Raw genomic sequence first — 23,472 nt, 5'->3', positions numbered from 1 at the left:
GATCAAACAAATTACTGGATTCGATTCCTAATTAGAATTCGATTAATTTGAATTTGTGTGACATTTATTTAGACAATATATATATCTACAAATTTTATTTCCTTTTTTTTTTTCCAATAATAATAATAAAATAAAAATATAAAAAAGAATAAAAAATTATCCATTTGATTTTGTCCACGTGTCCTGCCAATCTCTGCAATAGAAGATAAGTCTTTGATTGAATGTCACTGTCAGGGTTTTCCTTAGGAAACTTTCTAGAGAGACAATCCCTCAAATATTATTATTATCAAGTAAATATTCAGAAATATCTTCTTACCTTTCCCCTTCACCGGATTCTTCATCTACTTTAGAGTAACTGATCGCGAATTCACCCATTTGTCGATGGTCATTTCATCCCCCAAGGTGTGAATTAGAGGAGAGTAACTGTTTCAGGACGAGATGTACGTTAGCGGTGGCGCTCAAGTGCGGAAGTCGTTCAAGGATTCGCTGAAATTGCTGGAAGCGGACATTCAGCATGCTAATACTCTGTAACCGATCTTCCTTGGTTTCCGAATTAGAATTTTTTAAATATTTTTTTTCATCTTTTGAGCACTTTGTGATGATAAGTATATTTTGCTCACATTTTCGTTTTGATTTTCTTTTTGTTAATTGCTTCATGAATTTCATTTTTTTAAACAAAAAACTCTGTAGTTCTTAGGTGTTTTCTGTTCTTTTCTTTTCCAGCGATTTTATTTTTTTTGTCTCTAGCGTTTTAAGGACTGGAGTGCTGGGAGTTGAGAATTAGATGTTTTCATTTTTAGGCCCGTCTTTTTACGCAACTTGTATTAGATTTTCGGGTTGTGCGTATTGAATTATGGCGGATTTAATCGAAGATAGCTGGGGTGAATGAGCACTTTCTCGGTTGCTTCTTTTTGTGATAAAGGTATCATTTTCAGCTCCAATTAACTGCTGTTTTGAAGTAGTGCATTGTTTGATTTGGAGAATTTGAGGTTTGCTTACGGTTTTTGTGTAAAATTGTTTGTTAGATTTAATTATGAGCTCTGTGATGTTATGAAATCAGTTCGAGTCTAGATGGATTGAAGTTTTAGCTTGTATGAGCTATTTGATTTGTTGAAAATTTCAAATCCTGAAAATTTGGAATTTCCATTGACATTGTAGGGCATCTGATTTTTCACGTGAGTATGATGGCGCTTGCCTACAAATGAGGATGTCATATAGTCCAGCAGCGCACTTCTTCCTTTTCTTGGTGCAGTGGACTGATTGCCACTTTGCTGGTGCACTTGGATTATTGAGAATCTTGATATATAAAGTGAGTATTTTTTTGAAGCTCACCTCGCAATTTTTTTTTTGAGTGAAGTACTTGAAACCAAAAGGTGTTGGTACTTGTTATCCTCAAAGCATTTACCTTCTCTTGCTCAAGAATGCATGCAATCCATTGATCAAACTGGACCATGGTGCAGGTATATGTTGATGGCACCACCACCATGTCCACTCATGAGAGGAAAGCCAGCATTAGGGAATTTTATGGTAAGCTTAATTTTTGCTTGCAGATCATAGTTTTTTTAACTCAAGAGGCTTGTACACGATGTGGATCCTGATGTGCAATTACGTCTTCTTGCCAGCCATTATTTATCCCTCTTTATTGCAACTTCAAAGAGGTGTTACTGATTCAGAAGATAAAAAGCAGAAAGCTGTATGCTTTGAGAGATACAGGAGAAGAGATGAAGAAGAACATAGGCACTGTTCTGATTTAGATATTGAAAGGGAAGAGGAATGTGGAATTTGCATGGAAATGAACAGTAAGGTAGTCTTACCAAACTGCAACCATGTCATGTGCCTTAAATGCTATCGGGAATGGTAAGCTCTGCCCCCTCCTTTTTTATGTTTATCTCTTGGATCCATGTGAAGAAACATTCAATTTTGTTTATTGACTTATTCATTATTGGAGTGCTTTGATTGTGCTTTCCTTATTTCGTATGTCCTGTGATAAATACATAGGAAATTGAGAACTTTTAAACCTGTTTGGTGTCTATGGAATATTTCAGATGAAATGAGAGAGAGACAGTTCCATGTCTTCTGAATCGCTCCTGTTCTTTGCCTACATTTTTGTTATACCATAAAGTTCATAATTAATTGGCCGAGGAAATTTTAAGGCCTCTGCTTAGTTATTTCCGAGTCACAAACACTGGTGGTCATTAATTGGCATTCCTCATACCCATTTTGCGTATCTCATTCATGTTGGCTTGCACAATGTGTTGGAGAGTAGAGATGCCACCACTCTTTTCTAGCATGTTATGCATCGGATGCTGTTTGTTTCTCCATTTCATCGATCTTTTTTGCTTCTGGTTAGTAACATGAATGGTCTTCTAAGTGCAGGCACTCAAGATCACAATCATGTCCCTTTTGCCGTGACAGCTTAAAGAGGGTAAACTCTGGCGATCTATGGGTATTTCTGGATAGCAGAGATGTGATAGACATGGGTGCAATAACAAGGGAGAATTTGAAGCGATTGTTCTTGTATGTTGAAAAACTGCCCTTGGTTGTCCCTGATACTTTATTTGATGCTTATGATACACATGTGAGGTAATTAACTTGCGTGTTCTCCAAAGGCTGGGTGATGATCAACTCTAGGGAATTATCATTCTGGATCGAGAAATAATGGTTTGAAATTTTAGATTAGGCACGTGTCGTTCATTCCATCTCTGATAAGAACCCAGCCTTCATTTATTGCTGGCAGAGGTTTAAGCTTAATTAGGTAGAAACAGGGGAAGGTAAATATCTGTTCTATCCAAAAATTGTAAATTCTTGTACAGCTTTAAGTCTCCTTATTGAAGCTATTTCAGAAATTCTGAGACAATGATGGCCGAAATAAATAATCTTCTGTCCCGTTGTGTATTTTATGGAATCGTCTTTACGTTAAAATGTTGTATAATGTATATATTTATGGTTGCAATGTTGTTTTTCAAGGACCAAGTGGCTGTTTTTCTTTCCCTGAACTTGATTATATGATTCAAATTTGTGCAACTTGGAAACCGTTAACATCATTTTGTTGCACAACTCTGGTGTTGGTGTATTGTACCGAAAGATCACTGCCATGTCTTAACGACTAGTGTTGGTATTTGTTATGTGATCTATATCTATTACAAATTTACAATAGTTATCTGTGTGTGCTGCCATGTAAAATTTACATTCTTAATCAGTTGGTACATAATTATGCCGGGAGGAAGGACCCCTCAAATTTGGTCCTTTTCGTTTGATCTTGCCAACTTAAGATCTCGACAGATACTGACTTCTTGTATGGATGTTACCCAATTGTTTAGGCTTTAGAGCAAAAACGCATTTTTATTATTGATTGCCTTGAATTACAAGTTCTGATCAAAACTTTTCGAGTGCAAATGATTTTCTATTTTTGTTTGTAAAAGGCAATCCCATCAAAGATTGTTTGATATCTATTCCTAATTTTTTTTATTTATGACGTTTGAAAAAGGGAAAATACTTCCTGGTGATATTTGAATATTATTCTCGGCTCATAAACCTATTTCACTAATTTTATTTTAATTAATCTCTATTGTCATTATTAATAAATATATATACATACATTATTAAATATATGAGAATTTCCTTTCAAAAAAAAAAAATATATGAGAATTTTATTGTACCTTTTTGGTAAACTTATATCACGATCTTTTTTTCGATTTTGCATAATGTTATGTTTGACATGTGAGTTTCATTTCGTGAATTTATCAGTAAGTTCGAGATCTCTTGCCGATTTTTCCCCATTATTTCAGCTAAATCCGACACATTGGAATAGTACGTTTAAAAAATGATTATTTTGTAAAAATTAATAGCTCGATCATTTTTTTTTATATAAAAAAATCAGTTTAAAATCCGATAAATCAAATTTGGAAACATTGAAACGCGTGTTTCCCAAGAGTAGAATCCCCGCACGCTTTTGAGTCGATTGACCAGTAAGTCCAAGTCGGCCGTCAGTGAGACTTCCTTCTTTGGATAGAAAGCTACTTCCCCATCTGATATTCACAGATATCTGTAAGATTTTCCTTTTCTTGCATATTTTGCTGATTTTCGTTGTTTGATTTTCTGAACTTTTCATCAGATACTCTTGCAGAAGAAGGAAGAAAATTTGGGTTGCAAAATAAATGGATTTTGCTAACATGGATCGGAGGCAACTGACCATTGCGGCGTCTGGATTTTCCGTCATGATGACGCTACACTTAACTTTTCAGCTATTATCTCAGCACATGTTTTATTGGAAGAATCCGAAGGAGCAAAAGGCCATAATTATGATCATAATGATTACTCCAGTTTACGCCATTGATTCGTTTGTAGGGTTACTAGATTTACGCGGCAGCAAACAATTTTTCATGCTCTTGGATTCTGTTAAAGAATGCTACGAGGCTTTGGTCTGTGCCCTTTTGCGTTTTTTTGTTCTTTTTATTTTTCTTGTTGATTTTTGAGTTATTTCTGATAGTGTGTAAAATTGTGTGTGGTTATGGAGCAGGCAATTGCGAAGTTTTTGGCTTTGATGTACAGTTACTCGAATATATCCCTCAGCAACAATGTCGTGCCTGATGAGATTAAAGGGAGGGAGATTCATCATTCGTTCCCGATGACTCTTTTTCAGGTCGGATTTTTCTGTACCCCATCATTTTGCTTTACGAGAATCGGGTTTAGAAATCAAATAACTGATGATGAAAGTTTTTTGTTTGAAAGAAAGATTGGATTTTTGCTTTGATTTTTTGAGTAGAATTTTTCGGCGATTTTCCTCCTGATAGCGCACCATATGCAGTAGGAAGCTTTCTGCTACTTTCACGAGCATGCTACAATATGATGTTATATTGTTACATATGCTTCAATTTGTTGGAAGATTGTCAATCTTTCTTGAGAAAATTTCCTTTTCTTTTTCCTTTTTGAATGTGCAGCCTAGGAAGACACACCTAAATCATCAGACATTGAAACTTCTCAAGTACTGGACTTGGCAGTTTGTTATTATCCGTCCTGTATGCTCTATCTTGATGATAATGTTACAAATGCTCGGGATGTATCCGAGTTGGCTCAGCTGGGCTTTCACGATTTTTCTCAACTTCTCATTTGCGTTAGCAATGTATTCCTTGGTTGTCTTCTACCATGTATTTGCTAAAGAACTGGCACCACACACACCTCTGGCTAAGTTCCTCTGCATCAAAGGGATTGTTTTCTTCTGCTTTTGGCAGGTACTGACTGTGTTTCCCTTGGTCCCTGAAATTCCAGTTTGTATACAAATCGTGACAGTTCTAGTTAATTTGCTAGTCATTGTGTATACGTATTTATCTTTTCTGCAGAATTTTGGCGTGTGCCTTCTCGTTATAAGTTTAAATGACTTCAATAACTGGACAGTCTATTTTTGTAGACTGCCCTGACAAATAATATCAAGTTGAAGTTGAAATTTACAACTTCAGCTATTGATGATGGTCACCAAAATTAAATCTTGTTCCATGATTTGTAACATTTCTTTTGTGTAGCTTTTTATGGCTCAACTTCACGAACAATACAAGGCATATCTCATGTACTGCGATGCCCTTGTTTGTTCATAGAAATCATTACCTTTTCGTGATTCATTCTTTTTCATACAGGGAGTAGTGCTTGACATCCTCGTGGCAATGGGCGTTGTTCGATCCCATCATTTCTGGTTGGACACAGAGCACGTCGAGGAAGCAATCCAGAATGTTTTGGTCTGTGTCGAAATGGTGTTCTTCTCTGTCATGCAGCAGTATGCATACCATGTTGCACCTTACAGTGGAGACTTAGAAGCAAAGCTTAAGCCAAAGAAAAGGGACTGATTCCCTTTTTATGCATCAACAAGTGTCTCAAATGTTGTTATAGATTGATATAAATCTATACGCTAGTGAAACTCGTGAGAAAGTATTTCAGGTCGTGTAACCGCAATATTTTTGTACAGCATGTAATTTTGATTGTTTTGAGTTAGAATAAACATGTTTCTTCCAAGTCTTGCTTGGTTTTGTCAATCCAGCACATGCTTCGAGAGGGGATCTAGAAAACCCTTGATCCAAGAATTGCACGGACTTGTTTCTCTCGTAAAAACTAACATTTGTCTGTGTCCTTGAAGTTAGGTCGCTCCACATTTCAAATGTTCTACTTCTCTTCATGTTGTCACACTTAGCAGAGTGGTTCCTCACGCGTTGACTTGACAAACATTGAATCACTATTGCTGAGTGATACGAACTTCAAAGTGTTCCCGGAGATTTGACGATTCCTCTCTCCAGTTCATAGCTATAAACAAAAGCTTGGGTATTCGGGTGGCTCGATCCAAGCATATGGGTAATGTTCTAACTTCTGATCATACTTGATTTAATGGTTAAAAGGGTAGTTTTACCTTTTTTTTAATGTGTGCAATTCATATAACGCTCGAAAAAACACATGATGTGACCCTTCTATAAGCATGTATGACTCAAATGTTTGAGTATTACCTTAGGTAGGGTGGCTATGTTCACACTTTTTATACTTGAAAGCAATGAGTATTCAGTGAGTTTCAACATTTCCTTGCATCCGAACATGAAGATAGAACGATATCTTTGTATATATCTGAATTCTGACGCAGTCCATATGGGGGTTTGTTCGTTTTACCATATGAATTTTGGCTAATTATCCATATATTTCAATTCATCATCTTCAATAAATGTCTCTCAACTATCCCATAATTCCAAGAAAATGTAGAATCCATGTAAAACTACAGCATGCGCTTGAAATGGATAAATACAGGTTCTCGTGGGAACAATTATAACCAATATTACAACGAAATTCAAAAGTCTTGATTAAAAATGAGATTTATTCTGGGACAAAAAAATTCAAGTACAACATAATAAAAATACAAAACTTTTGTGGGACAATTTAAGAGACGGCACATAAATTTATTAGGTTTATTGGTTTGTTTTTCTCCCTTCAGATTCTCTTACTCTGTTCCAAATCGGCGAACTACTTGACAAGTCTACACAATTTTCGAATTTATTGGTGACCTAAATCCCAACAAGAACTTCCGAATCTTTTCCACCTGATTTTAAGAAATTAAATAGGTAAATAAGTGGCAAAATAATATTTGTGGACTTTCAGTATCAGTGACACGTGCCTAGTATCAAGTCCTCATTTAACTAAAAATTAAAAATTTGTGTATCTTTAAATTTGTGTATCTTTGACTATATAAGCAAGTGAATTTAAAATTGTCCATGATTGTGAAATTTTGGAAAATTTTAATTATGTGACCAGCCACGTTCACACGATTATACGTATGGATTGTACTCAACTTTCAACAATAATCCTTTTATATTAATTTTGGAAATATTTATTTCATACGTCGTTTTTAACATTAAATAACATTCAAATATATCGTGGATGTGTAGAAATTCAGTGGTAGACTATGAGATTTCAATGCGTGTGGGATGTGCAATAATATTTCTCGAAAATCTATAGAAAACATAATTGGGTACATGAGTGCAATATTTAAATCATTCACGATTTCCATAAATAAATTAGATTTAAAATAACAAATGATTTCCATAAATAATTTTTAACAATAATCTAAAAACATGTTCTTATAGAGATTAGTTTCATGTAACAAAGTAATTATCTTCATAACGTAATCTCGGATGGTTTGATTCTTATCCATTCTCACAGCTTTATCGGGGAAAAAAAATTGTGAGTCACAATATTGCTCGATAAGTTCATGTTATAGTTAAAATACATAAATAATTTAATGATATTTCACTATCCATTTAATAAAATAAACTATTACTCCCTCCCTCTGATTTAGGTGACCTTGTGTCTTAAAAAAGTGTTTGAATTTTTTATCTCTGTGTGTATATATATATGACATTCATTCCAGCTCTCATGGCTGCAAGTGCAACCTCAAAATATTCCTCTTCTCATCATTTCATTGTCTAATTCTCTGAAACATATAATATCATTCAGCTCTTGGATATATATATTTTAAAAAATGGGTTTAAAGAACACTTTGACTTCATCCATGAAAATGTTCACATTAATTTCAGTGGGAGTTGTTTCATTGGCCGTGGGAATAATAATGAAGTCAGCAGTCCCCATTTCCATGACCGGATTCCCCGTAATAGTACTATCTTGGTTGAAGCCGCCATTTCTCTACTTAATCATCAACGGAATCATCCTCGCCATAGCCGCCTCCTCCCGCTTTTTCGACCAAAACCAATCACAAGTTATTCTTTCCAAGCCGTTGGTTTCAGCCGTCAAAGGAGAAGCTTCTTTACCGCAAGATCTTGCCGTATTATCGCTTCAATCGGAGAATATTATTAGCCCTGTGGTGTATGATCAGCGAGAAGAAAGCCTTCATGAAGAGTTAAAAGTCGAAGATATTAATATATCTACTCATGATCAGCTACAACTGGAATATTATCCGTTAGAGAAACCTCTGGTTTCTTTAAGATTTGTTCACCGCAAGCCAATCAAATCCAACACCCCCCAAGGTACGTACTTGGCGGCCATGCTCATGCAAATCATCCCAAAAATTTGCTTGTATTAATCAAACAAAAGAGATGGAATATATATTCACAGGATATATACGTGCATGTGGTGTATGTTGGATTATCGAAGTAGCTAAAATAGCTAGCGATATGATTATGACCCATTCTATCGGATTCATATATATTGTACAATTAGCTAGTTTTCTCAACTGTTAAAACTATAATGTTTCAAATATAAAATACACATTTGATATTTTCTGGGTAGTTCTACTATAACATGATATCATGGTGCCTTAGCTTGATTCAAGATTTTCTTATAGTGATCCAAAATATATTATAGTTTGTTTCTAAGGTTTTTCAGAGTGAAAGAGTTTGATTTATGCATCAGGTGCGAGTGGCTTGAAGGTGGCGAGGCCGAAGCGGCAGGAGACGGCGGAGAATACATGGAGGGCGATAACAGAGGGGTGCCACATGACCCTCACGAGGCACCAAAACCATCACAAGAAGATTCATGACCCGCCAAAGTCTGATACTTTTAAGAGCATATCCAAATTTCATGACCCGTCAATTTACAGGATCCGAAGAGAACCTTCCATGACTCGGGACGAGTTGAACAACCGAGTCGAGGCGTTTATCAAGAAGTTCAACGAAGACATGAGGCTGCAAAGGCAACAGTCCTTGCAACAGTTCATGGAGATGATGAATCGTAGCGCGTAGAGATACCGTTTTGGATTATTTTTTGTGAATAAATAATATTCAGGGTTTATGTTTCGGGGCAAACCGAACTTTATTTGCTATTTCGTTTTCCAAAAATATAGAAAAGAAATTAAAATACATATATAAAAATAAAAGAAAATATATTTCAGACCAATTTACCATGTCGTTAATATGTAATCAGCAGGCCTTACTCCAGAGCATCATATATAAATCATGCGTTGAACTTTACTTTAGGAAAATAATAGAATCTGCTACGACTGCGCCTCAACACTATTGAATTCTTACCTATTGTATATGCACAGCTTTAACTTGGAGAAGGTAATGAAGGCAAAAGCAGGTTGAAAGACAAAATATCAACCGCCAAAATCTTCCTCCGATAATGTTGCCATGTGAAGATTTAAGTTATTATCAACTTCTGTTCCTATATAATTCAATCCTGATGTATCAGTTTGCGCGCTAATTTCCTAGGACGGAGGTGTCCGAAGGTAAGTGCTGTGGTCCAATATCTTCCTGTGTGGTGCCGCCCCTGGAGAAACATTTCACGGCCCCAGAATTTGAGCCAGCAGGGGACAACTCTTCCTCCCGTTCCGGCTGGATATTAAGGTCTATTTGACCTTTCAAAGGCACCACAGTCGGGTTTTTACCCTTGTGCTCATCAACACAGCCCCCATTCCCCAACTCTTCTAGATTTACGTGACTATCTCCCACATTGTTACTTGGTTGTGCATCGATATGCAGCTGTTGTTCGGGTAATTGTTGCTGCTGCAAAGCTTCAGATTCTTTCTCCAATTGTTTCTTCTCACGCCTCTCCATCAGGGTTCTGAAACGGCGCCTTAATGAACTACATACAGCACACTCACACGATTGCTTATGTTTCAAGCCTTTCCCACTTGGGGGCTGAATGCAAACGATGCAAGAACAGCCAGGTTTATGACGAGGGTGTTTTGTCCTTGTCGGGGAAGAATGTGGAAGGCTTTCTCCCTCCCCTTGGATGGCAAGATTTGCAAGGGCGCCCAGCCCTTCCAGGCCCACGAGCAAATCAGAATGATGGTCGGTGGTCTTGCTTTTCTCAGAAGAAACTTCACAAAAATTAGCAAGGGCCGGAAAACACAAATGTGAGAAAAAATAAGGAAAACGTAATGCTAGTGCAAAGAAATACGAGCTTTTAAGTTTTACCTTTGCTAATGGTAGGTAATAATTCATCAAGTTGTTCCGCAGATAATTCCTCAGTGGCTGAGCATAGAGATCTGTGGGAGTTTAATATGGCACAAGGGGGTCATCATATCTCATCAATCATGATAATTCCTTTAAAGAAGCAAAGCTAGACATCCACAAGTGAACACATCATCTTTATTGAAACAAAAATGTCCAAATTTGGCCGTTGGCACTAAATATCATCCTTCGATGGAACAACGCTTTATAAACATGATTACTTCCAGAGAGGACGTACACAAGGAGTCAATTAAACTCTGATTGAAGAGAATAAGAACCGATTAATGGAATGTTAACGAAGAAAAGATGCAGAACCCACAATACCTGACAAGGTCCCATGTATTTTCTGAACAGGTCCACCTAGAAGAAAGAACTGCATCTGCAGGTACTTTGCGCCACTTAAAACACTCTTCACATTGAGCCCACTGAATCTTTAAACTAAGCCAATCAACAATTTTTTATGTCAGCTTTCCTCCAGGCAAAGTAGTATTACTGCTAGAGGAGGGAGCGATTTAAATGGGGCAGCTCCAGTACACAACTTACCCTAAATGATCTACTACTGGGATAGTAGGCCTTCCAATAATTGGTGCAGCCTCCTAAAGATAACAAATAAGGAAGATGGCGAAGAAAGAAGGTAAAAACTCTTTATTATGTTCTAATATCACACAAGTACTTCAGTCGAACACGATACGCCCAGTTACCAATCAAAAACAAAAACTTGTCTCCATGGACAAATAACAATCAGTGATCAATTAAAAAGTATCATGGTTGAAATTTAATATTTAATAAACCTTAGTACCTCGAATTCTTCAATTTCAAATCCGTCTATGACAAAAACTGTTGGGGAAATTTTAGGAGGTGGGCGCATCAATAGTTGAGCTTCTTTCCAAGTGAGCTTCAACTCTATAATATCCTCATTTTCAATCCTAAGACGTTTGTTCTTTGTACCCAAGGTACTATTTTTCCTATTGTTATGAGCCATTGGCTTGGTTTCAAGTATTTTTTTTGCATTGAAAGTAGATTTAACAATTGACCCAGCACTTTTTGGATCTGATTTGGCATCCTGATTGATGGGTGGAAATCTCTGTTGTGATTTAGCATTCAGATCACCATGTATTGAAATAACTTCCCCAGACCTATTCTTTATGCTATCTTCCACCACAACTGATGCATTATTCCCAAATAAAGAAGCTTCATCTTCCTGCGTACAAGGAAACAGCATTAAAAAGTAACTTAGAATCTAAACTTGGACACAAAATTCAATTAAATCTGAAAGTCTTTATAATATATACGTGCTTGTTTGTGTGAACATGAGTGCATGTAATCACATGAAGCTTTCACATTTCAATTCTTAAAAAGAAGCACATATATCAGTTTGAAAAACAAAGATACAAAGGTGGTTTGACACTTCCTGACAGACCTCTGTGAGATGGCAGAACAAGGGATCACAGTTTTTAATAAGGCTGGCATTTACAAGATGAGGACAAGGTCATGTTGGAGGACAGAACCTGATCAAACGACGACATAATTGAAGCCTTTCTGCATCCCATGATCAACTTTCCTTCTGGTTCGAGTCTACTAAATGTTACTGCAAGGAACATCTTTAATCATTTTGGAAGTAGAATAAAATGACGATAGAATAAAATGCATTAATACATTTTGTAACTTTTCAATATATGCAAGGTTGGACCCCATCAATGTTTGAAGCCACCCCCCACCCCACCCCACCCCACCACCCACCCACCAAAAAAAACACACACGCACGCACAGCTTCTCACCCCCTTTTGCCCACACTCTTGGCAATTCCTGAATCCATCCCATGTGTCCACATTGTTAGTTTGTCACGCCAAGCAAGCCATAGCAGAAAAAGGAGATCGGGAATATTCATTGCACCCATAGCAGGCATAAACATTATGGAATTACAAACATGATGGTGGCACACCCAAGAAAGGAAAAAACTCCTGCCCTCAAAGATTTGAAAAAAAGGAAGTAAAAAATCAAAAGCAAGTCAGAAGCTGCACAGCCAAAATACCTGTATCACCAGCTTGAAGTTGCAAGGATTGTAAACATGGAGTAATTCCTTCTAAAACATACATTCGACTGTTATTGTTGGGCCAATATCGAAACTGAAAAACCCATTCCTTCCCCTTCATATCCCGTACTTCCAAAGGTAACCCTTCTGGTTGAGCAATTGGCGGAAAATAGGCCTGTAGAATCGTGAACAAGCTGAATTATGTCAAATGTCAGCACATGTAAGGGACATAAAGAAGACTGTATGAAATGTAGAAATTTTTCCTTTTGTTTCGCTTTTAATTGTTTCCAATCATGACATAAATATACATACTCACAAATAAAAACCTTACTAAGTTTGCTTTTTCCTTCAATTTTTTGAAGCCAACAATTTCGAGACAAAAATACCTACAAAACACCAAAACCAGATGGAAGGCCTTAAAGTAATATGAAAATTACAGATCACTCCAGTTATGATCCCACTGGGAGAAACTATTTGATCATCTTCCTCGATGAAGGGCCCAGATCAGCAGTTGTCATTTTAAAGAGCCAAAAGGTAATTTATGAAAATTTCATAAACCAAATGGAAATTCCAATTTCCAATATCTAAGCACTACCAATCCTATCTGCAATACCAAAGCCCATTTTACTTAAAGTTGAAAGGTCAGCAAGTTGATTCCAAAATATTCCTAAGATCCAAGAATAGTATGTATATAAATTTAGAAATTATGCTACAAAGGCAACTATAGATGCTCAGAAATGAACGGAACTTTGTGTTGTACAAGAGTAATTATAGCTATCACAAAATGCAGATACCCATGCAAATTCGAATTCAAACAAAAAATAAGTCATCTCAGCATCAACATTTACAAAACCGCGTAAGGACTCACCTCTGCACATTTTTTTGGCAAGACTAAGCGCCCAATTCGTCCCGCATCACTAGCAGTCAACAATTTCTCAAACAATGGAGTAATAACTGAGTTCGAACTGACAAGAAGATAAGGTGAAATCAAGGTAGTGAACAATAACAATGTGCGTGTTTTGAATTATCGGTCACGCGAGTATTATAAACGCGTGACTCAATAAATCATGAGCACCATACAGGGAAAACCATACTTCAAATTAATCTCTAACAAAGATCTTAGAAATAACAAAAGTAAAGGACACTCCAGAACCACAGGATACTCGGTAGATATTTGTTGAAGCTCCTCATCAGTTATTTGGGGCCGATACCTAGGAAGCAACTGACTTCGGAAGCGATCATCTCCTCGAGCTTTTCCAGTACATGGTTGCACCTCACAAGATGACCCCACTCTGTTATGATTCCAGACCTGTTTTCCCACTTGAATTGATGAAATGAATGGCTGTGAAAAGATAGGAGAAAGCTGGGTAGCCTCATTGGCTTCAGTTCTGGATGAAGTTGCAACCACACACGAAACCGGAACAGCAGAATCATTTTTTGGGAATGCTATCAGGCCAAAATCATTTATGGATGAATTTGATTGTTCCTTACAGCTGGCTTCTGCAACAGAACACTAAAATCAAATCTGGGTGTAAAAAATATCCAAAGTACAAAGCAGCACAAGCAACATCAAGTTTCTTCACAATATGATAATAAATTTACCAGCATTACCATTCACAAATGTTTCAATCGGGCCAATTCTTGACTTTCCATCAACTAATCTTTCGAAAGAGTTATCTTTCATCTCAAGGGACACTGTAGACAATCTCTGACATATGCGAAACCTGTCCATCCCACCCAGTAAATCAATTTCAGAGGGCATCCTTGGCTGCACAATTGATGGGATGGTAAAACCATTGAATAAGTTGGGGGCAGGATTCCATGGTTCTGGACCTGAGCCAACTGTTGCACTCAAAGTTTTCACAGAGAGGTCCTTCATTCTTTCAGGTTGCGAAGGAAGAAAGCGATAAGGTGGTGGCCAGGCAGGATTTGGGGTCTGACGTATGGAAAAGAAAGGTAAATAATGAAGGTTCATTCATTTATCTGGACATAATAAATAAAGCAGAAAACGGGTCATTTGCATTCACCTCCCCACACCATGTGCATTTGACAATCACCTCCCTTATCAAGTGTAAAAATTATAACATGCAAGGGAGGTGAATGCCAAAAACAAAGAGTATGGGGATGTAAATGCAAATTACCGCACAGAAAAAAAGTTGTGTGTGGTAGAAGTACTATCACGGCACAACATAGAAAATAGAACTTCAACTGTTCCAAACGGAAAGAGACGCCTTGTGCACTTGAGGATTCAAATATGAAAACATGTTTTCATAACATTCAACACTGCAAAAATTCATCCAGATGGGACTAAACTAACTACATCATCAAAACTAAGCAATTCAAAGGACACTTTGAGTAACCAGATCCAACATGGATGCTCATTTTAAAATTATCGATGATGAACGGATAGTGATCTCTCTGCCCACCTTGAAAAACCCTTGTAAAATCTCAAAGAACCAGAACATATATGAGCTGAAATTTTTTTAAAATTAAAAAGAGAAAGTACAAACCAGTGTAAGGAGTCAAGACAAGGTCTCTACTACATGAAAGAAACTGAAAAGTCTTGAAGTAAAAAGTGGAATGATTAAACAAGGTTAGAGATTCAACAAGCTTTCTGATATGCACATGCAATTATAATAATTTCGAACACAATAACTAAATCATGAAATTAGGGAAAGTAAAATCACATGTTGAAACCAAACCAGTGCAACAGACATGATTCTTACCAAAATGTCGCTTTTCTTTGCACATGTTAGACATTCAATTCCTCCCGCATCCAACAGTACGAACATATGGAATGATACTATACATCCACAATGAATTTTCTGCAACAATGAAGTCATTTTCGGAACTTACAAATTCTCTTTGCTGCAGAAAAATTTGGACATATAATTTCGAAGTCCAAATAAATGACTTACATTTAAGCCAAAAAATCCAAAAATTTTAAGCTGGTTTACCTTTCCACAAGATTCACAGCTTCTCCAACCGGAAGCATCAAGGTGGAATGTCTCACAAAATTTTCCATCCTCATAAGCAGAACTATATTAGCAATAAATGTCATCAATTTAGAAAGCAATAAAAGAAAACTGAATCGGATTATTGAATACGATATTCCAAGCATATATAGAAAGGGAAGACGCTAGTAATTTCCAAATTTTCCATTGTGTTCTTACATGCATATTTAACTAAATAAAAGAACTTAGTAAATGCTTTAAAATGAAAATTTGCATGTAAGAGTCACCATCACTTATGAATCTGATTGAGAGGAATCAAATTCAGTTGTCCAGATGCAAATCAACCCATATAAACATAAAAACCACCGGTCAACTTAAAGAGACTTTTGATACCTGTTCCTGGTGTGCATGTGCAGATTGTAAATCAAATACCTGTGACCGTAAGAAACTTCAACCACACAAACATAACAAAGAGGTCAATCAGCAGCAGACTGCCTATATAGTATATTCCACGTAAGCTTTGAGGAATACAGTTGATTTTCCGGGCATTACGAAGTGTAATTTATTTATTCTTCTTTTTTTTTTTTGCAGAAAAAAAAATTCCCCGACAGTGGTAACCAAAAAAATTCAAACTTTAAACTAGAAAAGATCACCATGTAAAAAAGAGAAGCCAAACCAACGGTCCAGACTAGAAAATCTCTTACGCGCATCGATCGCATAGATGAGCATAGTCACCAGTCCGGCAGGGCCAACCTCTCCTCCACTTCTCCGACCCCTCCCTGCAGTTAAAATTAAAGCAAAACCCCGTCGAAGAAGACGATGACGTCATCGTAGCACAGAATCCTACAGAAGAAACATCAGATGTGGGGCCCAAGCACAGAATCAAAATTCAGAGGCCGAAGGAGACGAGCATAGACTTAGAAGAGCACAGCCCTAGCCAGAAAACGTTCGAATTGATGACATATGGGAGTGGAGTGGAGGGGCATTCCCATGAGTGCGTGTGTGTTTCGCTTTGACGTCGTCGTTTCCTCGTCGCTTTCATGAGATGCAACGTAATAAAGTCGAACGTTATCCAAAGCTACTGCCTACTCACCTACCAAACTGTTCCAGTTTTGCTCCAAATTCATTCGTGGATCCTTTTGAATAATAATATCAAGTTTATATTTCTATATTTTAATTTCTTCTTAAAAATATCTTGCATGATTATTTTTTTTCCTTTAGTTTGATTTTCTCTTTTCCAATTTTTTAGTACATTTTTTTTGTGACGTGAGAATCTGCAGCCGCTACCATACATTTTTTTCTCCAATAATAAACCAAATCTTCATTGAATAAAGTAAGTTAAGTATAATCATGAAACAAAATATTATAAGTACAGACATGAACATCATAAATGACGTAAAAACTAAAACGAGAATTAGCTGTCCAACAATATCGCGAGCAATCGATATTCGTTTGAATTTTGTATTTAAGTTTTTTTTTTTTTAAACAGAAGAGAACAATATTCTCCAACAGGCAACAATTATTCCAAACTAAGTTATTATTAACATATTAAAAGTTAATTCTTATTATGTAAATTTCCGAAAAATATATGGCAGGTGCGTGTCTGTAACGTGTTATACACACAATTTGTGTTCCATTGGTAGTGATAGATACGTAAGCAGCTAATTTATTGTTAGCATTTATAAGTTACATTTGGAAAAACATCATTCTCAAAATTGAAATTAGACGAACTGATTGTGTATTTTTAGCATTAAAAATTGAGATATGGTGAGTGTTTTTGTCGCGTGTTTTTACAATTTATTGCAAGATTTATTGATATTGGACACGAAAAGTATAACGATTATAGATATTGTAGCAGCTTATTCTTGAAGAATTAAAACGCAGAATTTTATTGAACCTGAAAGCACGACACAAATATTCATTATTTCAAGCCAGAAACCACACATCAAAACACTATTGCTTTGTAATTACTTCCTATACAAAAGAAGTCCAGCCAAACTGATGTAATAATCTTCTCCATGCGTGGAATTAATCGATACAATGAATCGTCACTCCGACAACATCGTTAATTAGGAGAAAATAATGTGGCCAATCCCTGATCAACTTTAATGACTATTTTGTCATAGCTCATTAGAGTTTCCTCATTGCACTTGTATGCTCCTTTCCCTCTGGCTAAAACCTCCCCATCGACGTCTATTATTCCGGCCTTGTCTGGGTTATCGGTTCGTGGGCCAGGTTGCAGAACGAAGGCCTTCACCTGTAGTCGTTGAAATTTAAAGAGTCAAGAATCACATGTCGAAGTAAGTTATGCTTCAAACCACACATATATTTGTGAAAAGGGTGCACCTTGAGGTAAGAGACAAACGGGGATTTGACATGGCCTCCGGAGTTCAATTCAGTCAATGACTTTAACAAAGCAAATTTCGGGATGTCCTTTATCATGATCAAGTCCAAATAACCATCAGAGAACTGCAATCATTACGAGGAAAAACATGAAAACTGGAGGTTAGTAACATTGAGCTATCAGTTAACACATATATATTAGTATAGTAGGGTCAACTGACTCAATTCTCCCAATAACATGCAGAAAGGAACAAACCTCGGCATTAGGTGCTGCCATTGCATCTTCCCCTCCCCACGGTACGTTATGGAGCCATATTGAAATAAAAGGACCATCAACCTTCCGCCAATCTAAACTTTTCACATCGACTTCAGGACCATGATAGCCGTGTTGCTTATCAGATTTCATTTCAGCCTCGCCATCTACGATGATTTGATTTTCAAGATCCAACGGTTCTCCATAAGATTCATAGCCAGGTGCTGGCGCAAATATTATGCTGCCATTATACTTCCTAAGACCAAATATTCGTTGAACTGCCTGAACATTAAAGAAAGTTAGCTGTTCACAAGAATGAGTGCTGGAGTATTGCCTCTCAATTTCATCAAGAACATCTTTCATGAAAAAACAAACCATGAACCACCTTGCATGAAGCATATGAAATGCCTCTATATACACTATTAAATGGAACGAGCCATGACAAGATCAATCAAAGGTACTTGTAGTAACTGGATAAACTATTCGTTACATGCTAGATAAGAATGAGAGTGAATCTGTAAACAAAGAATAAGCATGGAATGATTACTTGTTCAAGAATAGAAATGCACTGAGGGATAAACAAAAAAAAGATCCACGGAAAAATAGTGAATCAACATCAACAACTTCAAACAAGGTAAACTTCCACTGAATGCAAATAAAATTAGATAACGACAGCAAACATAATTATCGCAAAACATGATCAATTAAGATATTCATACATCAAAACACAAATAATACGGTAATTCAAACAACAGTTTTTTATATCAAACAGGATGATTCTACTCCTTCAAGGCAAAGCTTTTGAACCTATGATGCACAACGTGATATGGATACGAGATAGACAATTTCAAAATTTAGGAAACATCATGGATTGATATGTGTACCTTATATACTGCATAAATAAATACATAACAAGTATACAGAAATGCTATGTGGATGAATAATAACGACATTTAACATATAAATAATTAAAATCAAGTAAAAATTTGCGTAACACATTAAATTTTGAGTTTATTATAAAAATCAATCCAGTTATCCCAAACAATGGTGTACAGCATACTGTAAAAAGTATAATTTGCTTTGATTAATAACTTCAACTTTTTTTTTGTTTCTTAAAATTTTCGTTATTTATAAAAAAATTATTAACAATTATGAAAAGAAACATACCACAATCTCAGAAATTATAAATAGCCCCCAAGTATCATTTCAAAATTGCAAAACACATGATGCATGTCCTCATACCCTCTTGAGTATGTTAGGTACCGTATCCAATTTTTTTTATAAAAAGTTTTCTTAAGTTGTTCCCAGCCATAGCCAGATCGTATCCGGACCCTAGAAGTATCCGATACGGTACTTGAAAACATAGCTTGCAATTGATAATTTATGTCAAATATACTAGTATGTAGCTCGAGCATGTTCTACTACACTGTCCAACAGAACAGTCCCAGACTATGCGGGTTAATAACTGAAAGAAAAAAACATGATTATCAGTTGTGATAAAGAACCAAAGGGAAAAAGAATTGATTTATGAACTCACGTAGACATCTAGCCGAGCACTCCCCATCCACCTATATTTCTCAGATTCGATATCAATATCAGCCACAAGACCTGCATTGAAACTACAAAAATAAGTGAATGTATATCAATGCATAAACCTAGTATTAAATTACGAAGCATAACAAGATCACATACCCCATGCAAGCATCAACACGCTAAAAAATTTGGCGTTCCCTTGAGATAAAGTAGCTACGTCCAATGACCGCTTATGCCCTGCAATTCAAGGCTTGTTACCAGAACTATCAAGGGCTATCAATATTTCGAGAAAAACAGACCCAAGGAAAAACACAAATAAAGAGGGCCTCACATACCTCGAATGACAGCAAGTGCAGCATTAGAAGCTGCACAAGGTTCACCATACGAATCTAGGAGTGATTTTGCCATGCCGTTTCCAGTTCCTGCATTCAACAACAAACGTAATTTGAGAAGGGCGGGAACAAAAATATTTACAATGAACAAAAGATATAAAGGAAAAACAAAACTGAGTTGCTCTTAAGTTGCTATTTTTCCTTGTCTGAAAAGGAAAAACTACATAAGAAAATTTTCCCATTCAACAAGTTCAAAAATAGGATTGACCACCAACAATCCAAATATCATGCGTGGGTTCGCAGGGTGTAAAAGCCCACCATTAAATACCACATAGTTGAGTTAAATAAGTAACACATGGTGTGACGAATCAGCATCTTGGTCAGACTTCAAACATGCAATCAAGAAAAAAAGATTTTTGAAATAATCGCTTGGTAAAATCTTGAGATACTTGTTAATTTTATATATGAAGTCTTCAAATATATAAATAATGGTTCGTTCGAAAAGATAATTTGTACTTATATTTCCTCAGATGAACAATGGCATGAAAAGCTGATATACAAGTGAAGACTAACGAAACAAAGTAGCATGAACTGTTATCCTCTCCATGCTGCAAAAAGGAGCCTATCTCGGTACTTATCGCAGAGCCTGGATAAGATTGAAAGAATAGTACTGGATGAAAAAGGGAAAGCTCTGACAAAATACTTGGGATGTCCTTTACTTATTCGGTAATTCGTGTCATGACAGCTCACACACGAGAAAACTGATCCATAACTATATTTTTATGCTGACAATACAATACGTATGCACTTAGAACAGTAAATAAAGATCTTGAATCAAGTATATTGTCAGAACTAATCATTGAATGGTAAGAATTAAAATGAAAAGGTAACCAAACCTGCGGGAACCACTCCAATAGGCATTTTTATTGCATTTTCCCAGTCCTCCCTGTTAAGCAATCCATTTATTACCTACTAAAAGGATAGTTCAGAACATAAAAGCCTGTGAATCTGTGATATTCTCAACTTTCATCACTTACGGGAAATATCCGTTCGTGCTAAACAAGAGTCTTATAATTTATAAATATCATTCAACATAAACTCACAACAACAAAAAATAAAATAAAATAATTATAATAATAGAAAAAGAAGAACATGTAAACACTTTTCATGTATTACAATTTACAGCATTCAACGATCTAAGCATAAAAATATACTGCAGTTCGAAAGTCCCAATGATCAACCGACCTCCACCAAGATTCCGTCTCCGCTAACACAAACAATTCCATCATAATCCGAAAGATCCAACGATTGAATGACTTCCTTAGCGTGAAGCTGACGTTCAGTTTCTGGCAATTATGAAGTGAGTAAAAATCCAATATGAATCGAGAGAAGCGCAAAAATTCAGAACATTAAAAGCAAAAAAAAAAAATCCATTCAAAAAAAAAAGCAAAAAAGGTTCATTCAAAAAAAAAGGGAAAAAGAAAAGCAAAAAAGGCACCGCTTACCTTGCACCGTATAGCGGATATTAGCATCGTCCAGAAAAGGCTTCACGTCATACAAAAAAATATTGGAAGCCGATTTCTTCCCTCCATACGGATTCACCAATATGAATAGCCTCTTTGGCCTACCTAAACTCGCATACAGAATTACCGAGTTAAAACTAAAAGTAATCAGGCTGAAATGAAACGAGGATCGCGATATTAACGATGAGGGAGAACAAGCACGATGACATTGAACTTGATTTGAAGTAAAATCGCAACCAAATTACACCAACACTCAAACAAAAATTCAAATCCCAGGGATTCCAAGTTCAAAACAGCAGGCCAGTTCGATGCGCCCTACGAAAGATTAAAAAAAAAATTACCCAGAGAATCGAGATATTCTTGGAACTTGTGCGTCCAAACTCGAAGAGAATCATCTGACAAGAGTTCCAAAGTGAAATTCTTCCTGATGAAGCTCGATGCACCGCCGAAGCAGCAGATTCCCGCATTGTTGGACACAACAGCTCTGATTTGGATTCCCAATCCCTCAACAGAAAACCCGAGGACTTCCTTATCAAAGTCCAGCCGTTTGTCCGCCCAACACAGTTGGCCGCCGGCCGAGAAAGTCGCCTCCGTCACGGCGTCCTGAGCTCGAACCCGGTCGTACAACACGGGTTCCAGAGTTTCCATCTGATCAACGTGATTGTGCCCCTTTAATTTGGTCCAGCTCATAAGATAAACGGAGAAATTTCGACCGGATCCGGCCTGTGTAAACCGGAATTTGTCCCAATTCCCAAATGCGTGGTTCCCTATCAACTCACTTCTTCGTGCACTTATCTTTTGCAGGCTAATTGGAGATTTTCACGCAAAACTATCCGCAAATGAGTGGAGTTTTATGACACTAAATTTGGAATTTTATGCACTTAAATTTAAATTTAAATTAATGGGTAGTTGCTTCCAACATCCAACGTGCGGGCTAGAGAAGCATTGGAAAACCTTGCATTTCTTTTTTCATACTCAACTAGCATATTTGCACACACAATGTGTGTGGCAAAATTTTTTTTTATACATAATTTTAATAAAAAATTCTAACAAATTTATATCAATAAGAATAATTTTTTTATTAAGAATGGTCATCCTAAGTAGTTAAAACATCTCTTCTATTAGGTATTTCTCATTACATTAGTTTTTTTTCAAATAATTTAGAATTTGAAAATAGATAAATAAAATAATTGTATTATATATTAAATAGAAATAATTAAATAAAAATAAAAGAAATAAAGATGGTGCAGAAAAATAGTTTTAGTATATGTGTGTGTTTTTTTAAATATTTTTAAATATTTTGGCATACCAAAAGACTCACTATTGGTCTCTTGCATAATAATAATAATAGATTAGTGCGAAGTTTTTTTTTAAAAAAATGTAGTTTATATTTAAAATATGATAATATCACAATTATAAAAATTAATTACGAATCTTATTGAATATCAAATGATTCTATCAAATTTTTGTCTATATTAGACTAATCATTAAGATTTATGATATTTTTTCCTTTTAGTTTTATGATATCTATATTTTATCTTCTTATTCTATCCTTTCCAAATTAGAGTTGAAATTTCAAAATGATATAATGTCAATTTTAGTTTTGTATATTGATAATAACAAAAAAAAATTGGATTCAGTACAGGGAATAATGTCGATAACTCTCCCATATTCATACTAGCAACTATGGATTGGTGTAAAATGTAAATTATAAAGACGAACAAAAGTTACGCGGCGTTGGAGATGTTTCGGTGTGACTTTTCTGATTCTTGAGTCAGATCTTGACCTGTGAGAAAAGAAAATCGGTAAAATGTGATATAAGTGATTATGAGTGCATCAACATGTGTGTGAATAAACAATATAACAAACTTACATGCTCGTAAGAGTTGAGATGAATGGTTACCTTATCACGAAAGAGTCCAGTTTAACTAAGTTTATTTATAAAGGTGAATTATCATCAAATGTGCGTACATCCGTTACGATATCTCAAATATTTTAGTAGATTTGTTGAATATATCCTGAGATTCTTGAGATTTTTCCGATTTAAAGAGATTATACGTGTATTCTGT

General features: G+C 36.0%; 5 protein-coding genes across 14 annotated transcripts; 3 read left to right on the top strand and 2 right to left on the bottom strand.

Moving 5' to 3' along the window:
* Positions 1 to 256: 256 nt before the first annotated feature.
* On the top strand, positions 257 to 2,993 carry LOC140893224 (E3 ubiquitin-protein ligase AIRP2-like). Of its 2 annotated transcripts, XM_073302300.1 has the most exons (6): positions 257 to 527; positions 801 to 922; positions 1,159 to 1,309; positions 1,461 to 1,527; positions 1,623 to 1,857; positions 2,377 to 2,993. In XM_073302300.1, exons 3-6 carry the CDS (start codon positions 1,202 to 1,204, stop codon positions 2,585 to 2,587), a joined length of 621 nt encoding a protein of 206 aa, XP_073158401.1. In that variant the 5' UTR covers positions 257 to 527; positions 801 to 922; positions 1,159 to 1,201; the 3' UTR covers positions 2,588 to 2,993. The 2 variants fall into 2 exon arrangements, with proteins under 2 accessions (XP_073158401.1, XP_073158395.1); XM_073302294.1 differs by lacking the exon at positions 801 to 922 and having other exon boundaries at positions 2,377 to 2,992.
* Positions 2,994 to 3,912: 919 nt separating this feature from the next.
* On the top strand, positions 3,913 to 6,116 carry LOC140875145 (uncharacterized). Of its 3 annotated transcripts, none has more exons than XM_073278706.1 (5): positions 3,913 to 4,047; positions 4,115 to 4,421; positions 4,520 to 4,642; positions 4,941 to 5,231; positions 5,631 to 6,116. In XM_073278706.1, the coding sequence occupies exons 2-5, from the start codon at positions 4,158 to 4,160 to the stop codon at positions 5,835 to 5,837; spliced, it is 885 nt and encodes a 294-aa protein (XP_073134807.1). In that variant the 5' UTR covers positions 3,913 to 4,047; positions 4,115 to 4,157; the 3' UTR covers positions 5,838 to 6,116. The 3 variants fall into 3 exon arrangements, with proteins under 3 accessions (XP_073134807.1, XP_073134808.1, XP_073134806.1); XM_073278707.1 differs by having other exon boundaries at positions 3,914 to 4,047; positions 4,127 to 4,421; XM_073278705.1 differs by lacking the exon at positions 3,913 to 4,047 and having other exon boundaries at positions 4,054 to 4,421; positions 5,631 to 6,115.
* Positions 6,117 to 7,828: 1,712 nt separating this feature from the next.
* On the top strand, positions 7,829 to 9,284 carry LOC140876449 (uncharacterized). The gene is made up of 2 exons (XM_073280419.1): positions 7,829 to 8,507; positions 8,893 to 9,284. The coding sequence occupies exons 1-2, from the start codon at positions 8,006 to 8,008 to the stop codon at positions 9,219 to 9,221; spliced, it is 831 nt and encodes a 276-aa protein (XP_073136520.1). The 5' UTR covers positions 7,829 to 8,005; the 3' UTR covers positions 9,222 to 9,284.
* Positions 9,285 to 9,426: 142 nt separating this feature from the next.
* Positions 9,427 to 16,533, bottom strand: LOC140876447 (B3 domain-containing protein Os07g0563300-like). Of its 6 annotated transcripts, none has more exons than XM_073280416.1 (13): positions 16,073 to 16,533; positions 15,423 to 15,504; positions 15,192 to 15,333; positions 14,068 to 14,401; positions 13,629 to 13,965; positions 13,334 to 13,430; positions 12,466 to 12,640; positions 11,942 to 12,021; positions 11,233 to 11,634; positions 10,977 to 11,029; positions 10,758 to 10,871; positions 10,398 to 10,468; positions 9,427 to 10,300 (listed from the first exon to the last, which is right to left on the bottom strand). In XM_073280416.1, exons 3-13 carry the CDS (start codon positions 15,306 to 15,308, stop codon positions 9,678 to 9,680), a joined length of 2,403 nt encoding a protein of 800 aa, XP_073136517.1. In that variant the 5' UTR covers positions 15,309 to 15,333; positions 15,423 to 15,504; positions 16,073 to 16,533; the 3' UTR covers positions 9,427 to 9,677. The 6 variants fall into 6 exon arrangements, with proteins under 6 accessions (XP_073136517.1, XP_073136514.1, XP_073136519.1 ...); XM_073280413.1 differs by having other exon boundaries at positions 15,192 to 15,290; positions 16,124 to 16,533; XM_073280418.1 differs by having other exon boundaries at positions 15,192 to 15,290; positions 16,073 to 16,532.
* Positions 16,534 to 17,421: 888 nt separating this feature from the next.
* On the bottom strand, positions 17,422 to 22,251 carry LOC140889026 (sphingosine kinase 1-like). 2 transcript variants are annotated; one of them, XM_073296722.1, is made up of 10 exons: positions 21,745 to 22,251; positions 21,386 to 21,508; positions 21,126 to 21,226; positions 20,777 to 20,849; positions 19,884 to 19,970; positions 19,708 to 19,785; positions 19,553 to 19,623; positions 18,019 to 18,297; positions 17,766 to 17,888; positions 17,422 to 17,676 (listed from the first exon to the last, which is right to left on the bottom strand). In XM_073296722.1, the coding sequence occupies exons 1-10, from the start codon at positions 22,091 to 22,093 to the stop codon at positions 17,485 to 17,487; spliced, it is 1,476 nt and encodes a 491-aa protein (XP_073152823.1). In that variant the 5' UTR covers positions 22,094 to 22,251; the 3' UTR covers positions 17,422 to 17,484. The 2 variants fall into 2 exon arrangements, with proteins under 2 accessions (XP_073152823.1, XP_073152827.1); XM_073296726.1 differs by lacking the exon at positions 21,745 to 22,251 and having other exon boundaries at positions 20,777 to 20,852; positions 21,386 to 21,424.
* Positions 22,252 to 23,472: the final 1,221 nt, after the last annotated feature.

The sequence above is a fragment of the Henckelia pumila genome, chromosome 1 (assembly GCF_033568475.1).
Source record: "Henckelia pumila isolate YLH828 chromosome 1, ASM3356847v2, whole genome shotgun sequence".
NCBI classification, from domain to species: Eukaryota; Viridiplantae; Streptophyta; class Magnoliopsida; order Lamiales; family Gesneriaceae; genus Henckelia; species Henckelia pumila.
The sequence above is the reverse complement of the archived record's forward strand: the minus strand, read 5'-3'. Positions and strand labels throughout refer to the sequence as shown.